At 48.6% G+C, this 13,921-nt stretch overlaps 1 protein-coding gene across 8 annotated transcripts in view; it reads left to right on the top strand.

Annotated features, from left to right (window-relative positions):
• DOCK3 (dedicator of cytokinesis 3) overlaps positions 1-13,921 on the top strand; it is a 735,684-nt gene that overhangs the window by 699,642 nt on the left and 22,121 nt on the right. For 6 of the 8 annotated variants that reach the window (XM_033208879.1, XM_033208884.1, XM_033208890.1 and 3 more), the window contains 10 exons: positions 964-1,068; positions 5,503-5,644; positions 6,705-6,871; positions 7,020-7,106; positions 7,575-7,754; positions 8,710-8,793; positions 8,915-9,031; positions 11,454-11,575; positions 12,803-12,941; positions 13,468-13,615. In XM_033208879.1, the coding sequence (XP_033064770.1) occupies positions 964-1,068; positions 5,503-5,644; positions 6,705-6,871; positions 7,020-7,106; positions 7,575-7,754; positions 8,710-8,793; positions 8,915-9,031; positions 11,454-11,575; positions 12,803-12,941; positions 13,468-13,615 (1,291 nt within the window). The remainder of the gene's footprint in view (positions 1-963; positions 1,069-5,502; positions 5,645-6,704; positions 6,872-7,019; positions 7,107-7,574; positions 7,755-8,709; positions 8,794-8,914; positions 9,032-11,453; positions 11,576-12,802; positions 12,942-13,467; positions 13,616-13,921) is intronic. The other 2 variants (XM_033208901.1, XM_033208903.1) reach the window with 1 other exon arrangement.

Here is a 13,921-nt window from a genome sequence, read left to right on the forward strand (position 1 = left end):
ATGTTGACTTGCTGCCTTCTTTGATGCAGAATATTAAAAAGTTAAATCAAATGCCCGATGGGCTTTGACGGTCTGCACCAAATTTTTTCTGGTTGCTGATGCTGGGTTCTCAATCATAATGGCTGCTGATTTCATCAGCAAAAAAGAGGCTAGCAGTCTCAACTCACCCTTTCTGCACCCTCATCCTTGTGGCTAACTCTCCTGTTCTCTGATCCAGATTGGTGTTTGGGCATGTTCCTCTAGCAGTGGCTTCTTAACCCGTTCTGGCAGCCTGGCTTGATTGAATGCATTAGAGCTATCTTCCCAATCGAAGTTTCAGTGAGTTTTCTCTGAATGTGAAGCCAGGTCAGCCACAACTAAAAAAGTTACAGACCTTGGAATGCTAGACATCATAGATATTAGTTAGCTTTTCAAATTTAAAATATCTTAACTTGGAATGAGTACCAGTGCTGTTAGCATCTGAGCCTTCCTCACTACAGTTGTTAGCATCTTTAGTCAGATAATAGATGAACAAGAGTTGGACTGATGCAAAATGGTGAGAATTGCTGATAGCGAGCTACAAGCAACCTAGTCAGGGGTCAACTGGTATAGTGAGTATTGGTCAAAACCAGAAATCCCTGGGCAGAAAAAGTCCATGTTAAAAGTGTGCCTCCTGTACTCCCAAGTACAGGAATCTATAGGGCTGAGTCCACTCCCTAGGAAGGACATTCACAGCAGCTACACAGGGCTGCAGTGGGCAGGCCTGTCCCCATCCCACCATCAGACAGTGGTGATGGAGGGCCTTCTCTTCCGTAATGCAACTCCCTGGAGAGAGGCTGGTCATGTCTAGAGGATCACTTACTTCTTATCTAGATTGAGTTGCCATGATCCCTTTCCGGAAGACAGTGTCCAGTTGGGCCTAGGAGAACTTGCTTTGGATACCAGCAGCAGTCAAGCCAACCCAAAGACCTTTCTCATTCACAGAAAATGGAGGCCAGCTACTATGACAACATTATGGAGCAGCAACGCCTGGAGCCTGAGTTCTTTCGGGTCGGCTTCTATGGCAGGAAGTTTCCTTTCTTTCTTCGGGTGAGTCCATTCAGATGGTCACAAGAACTTACATAATTTTACACATAATTCACTTAAAACCTGTATTCTTTTCTTCCCTTTTTTGCCTTTTCTGCTGAATACTTTTTTACAGAGGATAGACCAGTTAACAACAGGCATTTGGTTTTATTTGACTGGACTGGCTGCCAACTTCAGACTGTGTTTTAGTCTGCTCTGTTATTCTGTAGCTACCAGGAATGTGTGAGGGTGGCTTTCTTACCAAATCAATGGAGTTTCTTCAGGAAGTGACCAGGGTCTAGTATGTCCCATAGGTACCTTCCAACTTCTGCCTCCAGTGCCTGGAACCTCCATTGTGACTCTTGTCAGCCATACAGGGCACCAGTAAAGCCCTGACCTTAACAGTAGACTGACCTCTTAAGGTTTGTCATCTGAGATGATGGTTTTTCCTCCTGGCTGCACTGTAGCCAGCATGTGGTTCCTGGGATCCTGAGGGAGCTGCCAAGCACTGCGTTTGGCTGTAGAAAGCCTCTTCTAGGCAGCCAGTTCTCTGACCCAGGATGACAACAGCCTTTTCTCCCTACCATTCCCTGGCAGGCTGAACTGGAATATAAAAAGAGTGGAAAGGATGACTGAGCATAGATCTACTGACACCAGTTGTGATTTTCTTATTTATTCAGCACAACTCAGAGGCTCCAGGAGTAGTCAGCATACACTGTAGGCTGAGTCCCATAGAGATGTGTTCTCAGATGATCTAAATGAAGCTGCCCTGATGTGTGGGCCCTGGAGCAGTTGAGACCTAATCTCTGGTCACCCCCAGTTCCAATATCTTTAAAGTTCACTGTCCACAAGTCTCAGAAAGTAGCTGGGAAAATTCCCTTTGATATATTTGGGATCCTGTCTTCTTGGAGAAATTGAGTTAGCCAGTGAGCAATAATAAGCTTGTTATCACATCAAGGGTCAACCGGACTTAATAGCTCCTTAAGAAAAGCTAGTCTGCTAGCGGCAGAGTCCAGGCTAACCACATTGCAGAAGTAAGGCAGGTCAACTTGCACTTTTCTTGGGCAGTAGTCATTCTAGGCTAGAAGGAAAAATGATCTGTGTGGGCACTGGTAATACGACAGGAACAGCAAGCTCACTGCCTAATTTACCTAGTTGTGATCCCCAGGAAGGCTCTAACCCTGTTCCACAGGAGTGTGTTTCTAGTAGCAGAATGGGAATGAGTAGAGAGAATTTCTTTTTTTGAGACAGAGTTTCGCTCTTGTTGCCCAGGCTGGAGTACAATGGCACGATCTCAACTCACCACAACCTCCACCTCCCAGGTTCAAGCGATTCTCCTGCTTCAGCCTTCCCAAGTAGCTGGGATTACAGGCATGCACCACCACACCCAGCTAATTTTGTATTTTATAGAGACGGGGTTTCTCCATGTTGGTCAGGCTGGTCTCGAACTCCCAACCTCAAGTGATCCGCCCGCCTCGGCCTCCCAAAGTGCTGGGATTATAGGCGTGAGCCACCGCGCCCAGCCAACAATGAGTAGAGAGACTTTCTTAAGAGGACTGGGCCTCCTTCATCTCTAGTGACCATCCAACCCAGGCATTTCAGAAGTGGCATATTTACTAGCCCCATCAACATAGATCATATAAGAACAATGGAAGTGGTGGAGGTCAGCAAAAGAAGTAGTAGCAGCTGTACAAGAATTAGAAACCAAAAGCATTTCCAGAAAGTCCTTTGACAAACTAATGATTCTGGTCTTGTAACTTGCCTTTTTCTCATTTTATCTTTGCAAATTATGCTTTCTGGTCATTTTCTTCTTCTTGTGTAGATCCACAATTTGTACATCAAAATTGAGATTTCACTGTAAAACATCATTATTTTGGATATTACAGAATCAGGCCCTGGTGTCCCCTGTTTCTATTCTGCCAAGCAGGAATGCTCCATCATGGTCCAACCTGTTCCCCACCCTTTCATGCGCATGTCACAGGGCACATTAGTGTCTCAGGGTGCTTGGAGCTTTCTAACAGGTAGGACCTGGCATAAAACCTGCATCTAAGCCATCCAAACCATGCTTACAAGTAACAGTCCAAATGTTCAAATGTGGTTTCAAAGACCCTGGTAATGGAGGAAGAATAACAAGGGGTGTTAGGAAATACCACCCATCAATACATTCCCATCTCCACACAAGATGCAATCTCAAGGGGAGGTATAATGCATGTATAATTCATGCATACAAATTTCCTCGGCCAACCCACATGCTACCTTCCCTTATTTCAGCTGCTCAGTTCATCTGTGGCAGACATAATAAGTCCCAATGGAGGTTGCTCTTTGCCTTGCAGATGGTGAGAACCAGGTACAAAGGAGTGGCGGCCAGATCTGTCTTTTGTGGGAATGCTGGGGCTCTTGCCCAGGCGAACATGAAACCAACAGTCAGCCTCAAGGTCAACACTGTGTGTGTTCTTCCTGCTGGGCCTTCCCCAGAAGGCTAGGCTACTCTCCTACCATCCCTGAATGCACAGGCCATCTATTACTTTAGCTCTGTCAGCTTGGTTTCTCTGGACCATCTGCCTGCTTCCCCTCACAAATGTGATTATCTACTAATCTGCAAAGAGTCAGGAAAACATCCAACCCTCCCTTCTTGAGGGAATTTATATTTCTCATTATTTGACCCATGAACAGACGTTGGTGAGGGTTGTACATATGAATGATATGAAAAGGCCAGTTCTTCACAAGTACTTTCTTTGTCAGTTTTGTTTATCAAGCCAAAGATGTAGAAATGCCTCTGTCCTTTGACTACTGGTCTGTTCCACTGGAGAGGCCAGCCTGTTCCTCCTGACCTTAACTTCCCTTCTAGCGTGCCCTTCCATTCTGATTCATCTAGACACATGGCCCAGGCCAGACGCAGTGGCTCATGCCTATAATCCTAGCACTTTGGAAGGCTGAGGCAGGTGGATCACCTGAGGTCAGGAGCTTAAGACCAGCCTGGCAAACATGGCGAAACCCCATCTCTACTAAAAATACAACAATTAGCCAGGCGTGGTACAAGATGCCTGTGATTCCAGTTACTTCAGAGGCTGAGGTGGGAGAATGACTTGAGCCCGGGAGGTGGAGATTGCAGTGAGCCCAGATTGCAACACTGCACTCCAACCTGGGCAAGAGAGTGAGACTCCATCTCAAAAAAACAAAAAAACAATACAGATACATGGCCCAGCCTTAGCCAAGTTCTCCCATAGTGAGAGAGGAAGTAAAAGAGAGACAGAAATCCTATTTCAAGAAGGTCAGGGTGTTCCAAGGCCTGCCCTGTGATTAACCCTCTCCCGGGAATCATATGGCTTGCCCTGTGATGGCTCTCTCTCTCTTTCTTCCTTTGAAGACATGCCAAGAGGGGCTGGCAGTGCCTGATACCATTTTGTTGAAATGGGTCTGGTTAGGCAGTTGGTTGGGCAGACTGTGTCACCAGTGGGTTTCAGGGGAACTTGCTCCAGCCACCCACTCATGACCAGCTATGATATAAGCAAAGCAAGCAGAGTTGGGGGTGCCTTGTCCACGAAGAGAAAAACTGAGACATAACTCAAACTAAATGTGACATAACGTAAAATTTTAAGAAATTTGTACTTAGAATGATGTCTATTTGTTCTGCTGACATGTTTGCAAAGGAGTTTGCTGCCAAAGGGTTATTAATGCAATAAACAGCTACTGAATGCCTCCTGGGCACTGGGCAACATTAGACTGTTTGTCCCAACTAATAAAAGTGATCCTTCAGAATCACACACTTGATCACCGCCCCCCCCCCCCATTTAAATTTATTTGATGGCACGCATAGCAATCACTCCTTGGTAACACTGGAGTCAGGATCAGGGTTTTCCAAGGCCTGCCCAGTGATTAACCCTGTCCCAGGAAGCATATGGCTGGTTCTGTGATGCCTCTCTCTCTCTTTCTTCCTTTGAAGACATGCCAAGAGGGGCTGGCAGTGCCCCTCTGCCCAACTGCTTTTACCAGTTCTCTACACAGACACCTTCTTTCCAGCTCCGCCTTTTTCTGTCTTGATTGTTGTTGCCCTGGTTGTCACGGTATCCACATAGATTGCCCTTCTCCACTCATGCCATACCATACCAGCCTGACCTAGGTGGACCTTTCAGGACATTTTTTAAACATAACTTTTTCTAAAATCACATCTCCCACCTTGCTCTCTTTCCTGTGTAAGGTTTTTCTCCTTCTTCCAAGCTTCTTGCAGCCTGTACCCTTTCCTTGGGGCTGCCACACCACAGGGTAATTCTCGCTTTGTTTTTCTTCTCCCTCCTTGATTGTCTGGGGACTGAGGGCAATGCCCTGTGCCTGTCCCAGGGCCTGATACAGAGAAGGCTCTTAAGATACGTTTGTGATGTATGTAGCTACTGACTCCAGTGTGGAGGTTGGGGGCTACAAGCAAGGTATACATAGAGTATGCTCTTATGTTTGTGGCAGAACAAAGAATACGTATGCCGTGGCCATGACTACGAGAGGCTGGAGGCCTTCCAGCAGAGGATGCTCAGTGAGTTCCCGCAGGCTGTCGCCATGCAGCACCCCAACCATCCTGATGACGCCATCCTACAGTGCGATGCCCAGTGTATCTTTTGATACTGGGTGGGAGGACAGCAGGGGCCCTGGGAGGTGAGGTCCACCCAGTCAGCTGCCCTCTACCACATTGCCAACCATACAGGTTAGATATCCCATAGTCCTAAACCTGAGTGTGTCCTCATTGCTTAGCACACACTTAGAAACGCACTAATGCTTCAAAGAGGAAGCACTGGCGTGCCCTTAGCAGTAGGTGGTCTAGTCATCAGTGGGGCTTCAGGAAGGTCTTTATCCCTCAGACTGGCTGCTTCCAACAGCTTAATCCTCACCCTGCCCTATGAGGAGTCTGCCCAGGCAGCCAGGAGCAATCACTGTACAGGGTGACTTGGGGTCCTATCAGGGCTTTTGTCACAGGAATACCACCTGTGCTGTGACCTGCTCCACTCCCATGTGTACTGTTATTGTCCCTTGTCTTCATCAGGTGGACTGGGGCAGGGCCCAAGGATGTGCGGAGCGGGAGAGGATGGGGAGTTTCTTTGGTTTGGTGGCACTTGGAAGTCTGAATGGAAACACTGCCCTCCCCCTCACCTTTCACACACAGCTTCCTTGGGGACCACATGACAGATGCCATGACTATGGCAAGCTTGTTTCAGGGAAGGGAGGGCAAGTGGACTCTTATCTGCCTTTTTTCCACAAAGATTTCAAACAGTATTTTATTTAAAAGTTGTTCTTCAGTAAATATACTTTACCTATAGAGGGGAAGCCCAGACCCTTACAGCCTTCTGTCACTCCCATGGGGTGGATGCCTGCATTCCCCTCTTTCCCTTTGTTTCTTAAAGGGGCACCAGAGAACACTTGGCTGTTGACAACTCACCTTGGTTGAGTGCTCATGAAACTCAACTACTAGAGTAGGGAGAGGGAGAGAGCAGATAGAGATTTACCTAACTGTGCTTGGGTCTAATCTGCCCCTAGAGATGCCACTGCCTCCACCACTGGGCTGTCAGTAAGGAGCAGGTGCTATGGTGCACTTCTCCCCTTTGAGGAGATAACAGGGGTCAACCTCTCAGGTCCATCTCTGGCAAGTCTGCATTTCTCCTTCACTTCCTGCCCAGACTTGCAGATCTATGCAGTGACGCCCATTCCAGATTATGTGGATGTTCTGCAGATGGATAGGGTACCAGATCGCGTCAAGAGCTTCTATCGCGTCAACAATGTGAGGAAGTTCCGGTACGACAGGCCTTTTCACAAAGGCCCCAAGGACAAGGAGAATGAATTCAAGGTGAACAAATCTAGGAAAACTGGCAGTACACACAGCAAGTCCAGGGGCAAGCTCAACTTTCTTGGGAACTCACTGTTTTATCCCTCAGGTAGGCAGGGTGTGGCAAAACTTGCCTAACTGCCCACACCTGCCTATTCCCTCCCTACAGAGCCTGTGGATTGAACGTACCACACTGACCCTGACCCACAGCTTGCCTGGCATCTCTCGGTGGTTTGAAGTGGAGAGGAGGGAACTGGTGAGACATGTCTCAGATGAAGCTGAGCTTCACAACTGCTCCCTCGGCCCCAGCTCTGGGGGCCCTTCTCTAAGGACTGAAGAAAAAGAGAGCTTCGGCCACCTGCCTGGCCTAGGCTCCCACAGGTCAACCCTGTGCTAGGATCTTTGTGTATCTTCTCTCATCTAATCCATACAACACCCCTGAGCAGCAGGTATTTTCAACCTCCCACTTTACATATGAGAAAACTATTCTCTGAGATTCAAGAAAGCAGAGTGTTCTGATTTCAGAACTAGTGTTCTTCACTATTTGCTATACTTCCAAGTGCCTATAAATCAGAAAACAGAAGTGGAAAGGGTCCAGGGAGTCTCAAGTTCACAGGAACAAGGAAGGGGAATCAATACCACAGATCTTAGACCCCAGGTCTCAGGAATATGATGAGGGGTTATCATCATTTCTGGGATGACTCTGTGTGCTGTGTACCCCTAGGTGGAGGTGAGCCCTCTGGAGAATGCCATCCAAGTGGTTGAGAATAAGAACCAGGAGTTACGCTCCCTGATCAGCCAGTATCAACACAAGCAGGTGCATGGCAACATCAACCTGCTAAGCATGTGCCTGAATGGTGTCATTGATGCAGCTGTCAATGGAGGCATTGCACGCTATCAGGAGGTGAGCTGTGGCCACAGACCAAACCCATGCAGGCAGCCTGGCTGGGAAGGTGGCTCATAGGCTTCTCTTTTCAAGATTGTAGTCTCCTTAGGTAGCCTTCCCTACATGCCCTGTCTTGGCTAAACTAACTTGGGATGGTCCTGGAATGAGGCCGTAAGCTCCCTATCACTCCCCATTTCTTTGGCATAGTTCTCTGGTAGGGCCTTTTCTTCATTTTTATTCTCTGAACTCTGAGATGGGTAATCTGTAATCCTGATTATGGGAAGATGTTAAGTGCCCTCCAAGAGGAGCCTTGGAGCCCAGCCCATCATGAGAAGTGAGTCGTAGGCTGGATAAGAGGCTAGCCCCTACTCCCAGTCCACCAGTCCTGCCTGCCCTACCTAGGCCATCCAGGCTCCATAAGGGACTGGGGTCAGCATCCAGACTTAGATGGCTTGGCCACGTTCAATCCTTCTCAGACAAAAAACACACCTTGCCAGGCGCGGTGGCTCATGCCTGTAATCCCAGAACTTTGGGAGGCCGAGGTGGGTGGATCATGAGGTCAGGAGATTGAGACCATCCTGGCTAACACGGTGAAACCCTGTCTCTACTAAAAATACAAGAAAAAATTAGCCAGGCATGGTGGCGGTCACCTGTAGTCCCAGCTACTCGGAGGCTGAGGCAGGAGAATGGCGGGAACCCAGGAGGCAGAGCTTGCAGTGAGCCGAGATCACACCACTGCACTCCAGCCTGGGCAACAGAGCAAGACTCCGTCTCAAAAATAATAATAATAAAATAAAATAAAACACACACACCTCTAATTGCCAGAAGTTCAAACAGGCCAGACTGGTATATGTACCTATGAGGAGACAGCCTGGCTACGTTTTAGGTGGCATTAGTGATCTCAAGTCTCCTGGGCCCCATATAAGTAGTAGTCCTGGGAAGAGTCTTCCTGACTTGGCCTTTCCTTTCACAGGCCTTCTTTGATAAAGATTACATCAACAAGCACCCAGGAGATGCTGAGAAGATTACCCAGCTCAAGGAGCTTATGCAGGAGCAGGTATGTCTTGGAGAGCTTGGGGACCAGCAGCCAGGTGAGAAAAGCCATGCACTACAAGATGGCTTCAGTTCTCAGGGGCTGCTCATGGTTCACAGAGTGGCCTTGTTTGTGACTCTGATAGGTTCATGTCCTTGGAGTTGGGCTAGCAGTTCATGAGAAGTTTGTGCACCCAGAAATGCGACCTCTGCATAAGAAGCTAATTGATCAGTTCCAGATGTTGCGGGCCAGTCTCTACCATGTAAGTTGATCCCTGTCCTGCCCCTGCTGCAGTAGAACCAGGTGTCACTTCCTCCAGACCTATACCACAAGCCAAAGGAAAATAGGAGGGAGGGAGCCTGGGTGGGGGCCGGGTCAGGGAGAGAGGCTGTCCTCCCCACAGAGGGACAGGGGACAAGGATGGATGCTATATCCAGGGGAAGGATGCTAAGGATCCTCTCACTCACTCACTCCCAAAGGAGGAGCCAGATTCAAGGGCAGAGAACATGTTTCAGAGCACTGTGCTAGTGAACAGGTTTTCATATGTGGAGGAAAAGAGCTAAAGTATATGGCCCACATGTAGGGATCTTTTTGGAGATGTTTTTCATCTCAAGAACCTAAAGAGGTAGGCATGGCCTGAGCCAGCCTTCTCTCCCCATCTCCCTCTTCCTCCTCTTCTCTTTCTCTGCCCTTCTTCATTCTTTCTCCTCCCGCTAATCGTTCTCTTTTCCCTCTTTTTAGTCTTCCCCCAGCTCTCTTTCTCCCTCTCTCCCTCCCTCTCTCTTCTTCCCAACTTCCTCTATCATGTCTGGTGATCCAAGCTCACATCTGAGATAGTCTAGGATGAGCAGTACTTTGATGCTAGCGGTTCTTAAAGGGGTCAGCCAGGTCCTGGGGCTGGACCAGGCTCCTGAAAGTCTCCCTAACTCTGGCCCAGCTCTTCAGCCTCCACAGTAGCATTTGGCCCAAGGACTTAAACACACAAACAGGACTTACATTCCAGGACCAGTATTCCTTGGCAGGGTCTTAGAGGAAGTGCTGACTGGCTGAGGATAGAGCCCCCTAGTCATATACCCAAACCTCATTTTCAACTGTGGGGCTGACTCCAAATGTTTTCTAGAGATCCCTTCCTGCTAAACAGGCTGTCTCCCAGATCTTAAGGGGTATGAGCCCAATTACCTGCTGCTACCTGGCACCCAAGCCAAGTTCTCTTCTCATCACCCAGGACCACTGGGTAGTGGCAGGGCGACAAGAAGTAGAGCTGTTTGAGCTGCACAAGGTTGTCATAAGCAAAAAACATCCCCCTCTAGGGATACCCATGGCCACAGGAGCCCTGAGGGAGACTGAACTACTTAAACACAGTGGGCCTGACCCATTTGGGGCAGACCTGCTTTGTTCTTGGATGCTGCAGGTTCTAGTCATCTCTGTCCCTCCAGGCTCCCAGTGCGGGTCTCAGCCTGTGTGGACAAGTGTGGATAGCATGAAAAGAAAAAAAGAAGCTTGCTGTAGTTTGAGGGGTAAGGGCACATTTTCCAGAGGAAAGCCTGGAGATCCTGAAATTTCTCCCATCTGTTAGGATTCTCCCATGGTATTTCAAGGTGAAATATGCAGAGAAGCTCTTTTACATCTCCACCTTAAAATTGGAGTGTCGTTTAGTTAGGAACTTGGGCAGTATTGCTGAGTCTGGTGGGTATTCATTCCACTACCTCTCAATCCAGGGTCTCCTGCCTGTTTGGTCTCTGCTGTGTGCATACTTCCCCATCACAGCAGGTGACCCAGGCAGGCTGGAGCCTGGCCAGTGGGGAGGTTCCCTGCCATGTGGGTTGCAGCAAAAAGCACAAAACACTTTCCTATATACATCACATTCTTCCGTGTGCACACATATCCTTTGTCTAGCTACAGAAATACATTTTAGCCCTCTGTATGCTTTGGAAGAAGTGGGTGGAAAACCCGGTGCTTCTTCACACCAAGCTCAGAAATATCCCCAGTGGACTTAGGGCCCCTGTTCACTACAGATTTTGAAGGACTTGAGGAAACCTGAACAGTTATTTCTTCTGAGTTGCACACAGGGACGCAAACAAACATGCTGTCACCCAGTAGGGTTTGAGATCAGAACTCTGTGCCCAGAAATCTGTATACTTAATATGAATTAATTAAGCTAAAATAGATCTGTGCTATTTTTCAGTTACATACATCAGGATTTTCTGTTCTGTCTCCCCGTAGACTGTGTCACAGACAACCCAGGTCACTAAGAGCTGGGCCATTTAGCAGTCTAATAAAACTCGACACCAATCCTTATGTAATTGGTGCCCACTGATTGACAACTAATAATAAGCTCTTCCTCTACTTTTTCCCAAATCTTGTTCTACTTATTCCATAGTGAGAAAATCTGTTAACACACTCCTATGAGCTCAGACCAACTTCAGTTCATTCCAGAGGTGCTTCTCTTAGTGTGGAGTCAACCTGGGGCCTCGCACACAGCCTTTGGTCTAGGTTCCCGTGCAGTTAGGAGGGTGTTTTAGTCATAAAGGGGGCATTGCCCAAAGGAAGCGGTTCAGGTTCAGCCAACCATATGACTTTTTTGTTTCTTTTAGATTTTTGATCACCAGTCAGTTCTTCCCTCACATCCCTTAGTTACTTATTTATTCTTTACTCTCTATGAAGGGGCATTCATTTCTCAACAGGAGTTTCCAGGTTTGGATAAGCTAAGTCCTGCATGTTCAGGCACCAGCACCCCACGGGGAAATGTTCTGGCATCCCATAGCCCCATGAGTCCGGAGAGCATCAAGATGACCCATCGGCACAGGTATGGCCTTAGGGCTGGGGAGGGTTCCCTCTGGAGAGGTGAGTCTAAATTGTCAAGGGTCAAACAAAAGAGTCCTTGTGTATACTCATATTCCCTCTTACCCATGCACACAGCAAACACTTATGTGGCTCCTGCTGTAGGACCCACACCCTGCATTCAGTCAGTCACTATCCTGGTTAAGAGAAGTGTATACATGATATTGTGGCAGAATGGAGGAGGGGGCATTTGGGGTAAGTCTTGAAGGATAAATAGATGTTTGCTAGGGGTTAGGAGGGTGATAGGGCAAGATCTAGGCAAATTGACTGACACATGCAGAAGCCTCAAGATATGAACAAGCCAGCCTGGTCAGCACTCTGAGTAGAGCCAAGTGGCTGGAGTGCAGGATTCCAGGGCATGGAAAAGGGGATAGGACCAATTCTGAATGAGCCTTGTTCATGCAGGCCTTTGGACTTGATCCCAAGGAGAATGAGGATCACCAAGTCAGTTTTAAGGAAGAAACAGCATAGTGATGTGAACATCAAAGACTGGTTTGCCTGGGCTCAACTGAGAATACTGAAAGTCTCTAGGCCAGGAAGGCCAGGTTGGAGGAGGAGACCAGTGAGAGGAGCCCCTCACTTAGGCTTGTTTTCCAGTGTGAGTGGCAACTCAGCACAGAATGGGCACTTAGTAAATAAGGAACAAATGAATGAGAGGCTTTCCTGGTATTGCTAGAGGAGAGCTATTGACAAGCCTTTTGGCCACAGATGTGGACAGAGGACCGCAGATAGTTCACAGCCAGCTATTTTGGTAGCTTCCCACACTAGGAAGAAGCCTCTGACCAAGGAGCAGATCCCATCATGGTGTTGGGGGTGGGGGGGTGGGCACTGACCCAGACTAATACCCCATAGAAAGGGGGACCTGAGATCTTTGACCTGATTTGGCATATCTCTTTATTCCTCCTGAGAAACTGCTAATGTCGTTAAACTGAGTGGCCATAAGCCATGTAGCTGTAGGTAGAGGCTTGTCCAGTGTACCATACCATTGTCTCTCCCAGACCAAGGGCTCCTGAGTAGCAGGGTACAGCTCAGGACTGCTCCAGACCTCAGATGGGTATGAGCATTGGCTATGGAACCCTCCAAACCAGTGGTAGCTGAAACCAGGGATGACTGTTCCACACATTCTGCTCTGTTGTCCCCCTGCCACCTGCCATCGGCCTGATTCCTCCCTATTTCCCACTCTTGCTCACAGCCCCATGAACTTGATGGGCACAGGCCGCCATTCATCATCCTCTCTCTCCTCACATGCGTCTAGTGAAGCAGGAAACATGGTGATGCTGGGCGACGGCTCCATGGGCGATGCTCCCGAGGACCTGTACCACCACATGCAGGTACAGAGCTGTCCAGGGAGAGTGGGCCAGGTCACCATGCCTACAGGACTCACCTTGCTGTTGCAATGTCTGATCTGAGGGCTGGCAACCCTGCCTAATTCTCTAGCTCCAAATTCAGAACACCCCTCATCAGAGCTAGAAAGCTGCCTTTCCTCCACACACCATCCTAAGTATCGGTTCCCAGGCCTTATTTCCCAAGAAGAAAATCCAGCTTCAGCCCTGGTTGCTTCAAGAGATCCCATGGGAAAGATCCTCTGCCAGAGTGCCCCCTTGCCTGGCATTCCTGTTGGCTTAGTCCTGCTTCCTCCGTGGTCACCATAGTATGGCCAGCCCAACAACTTTGTTCCATATGGGTGGTATGGGTGGCCCCTAGTGCCCAACCATTAGCCTGGCCTCCATCAGGGCTCAGGGTATAGCATAAGGCACTGGGGCAGAGCACCTCAGGGCATGAAAAAGCCAACTCTGTGCCAGCCCTAAAGTCCTGGCCGTTCAGACCTCTATCCTGCTGATTTTTCTCCCTTTGCAGCTTGCGTATCCCAACCCCAGGTACCAGGGCTCGGTCACCAACGTCTCTGTTCTGTCCTCGTCCCAGGCAAGCCCTTCTTCCTCCAGCCTGAGTTCCACTCACTCAGCACCATCCCAGATGATTACCTCTGCCCCTTCCAGTGCCCGAGGTAAGGATGGCAGGGTGCTACTTGCAGAATGGAGAAGAGAGGTCTTCGTGAACCCCACTCAGCTTCCCGTGATCTGTGACTGTGTCTTTGAGAGCAGCCCTGTGACTTAGAGAATACTCATTTGTGCTTTTACCACTAAGGGCTCGAGAGTTCCTGCCTCCAGGCCTCTTCTCTGGCTGGCTTTAGACTCCACTCTGAGCAGTGGCTGCTGCTGTGCAGCCATTGCATTTCTACCTCAGTGAAAGGACACACAGCTTAGAAGAAAGCTCACTTCTTTCCCATTGAAATTTTTGCTAGAACAAAGAT

This window comes from Trachypithecus francoisi, unplaced genomic scaffold (genome assembly GCF_009764315.1).
Source record: "Trachypithecus francoisi isolate TF-2019V2 unplaced genomic scaffold, Tfra_2.0 Lachesis_group0, whole genome shotgun sequence".
Classification (NCBI taxonomy): domain Eukaryota; kingdom Metazoa; phylum Chordata; class Mammalia; order Primates; family Cercopithecidae; genus Trachypithecus; species Trachypithecus francoisi.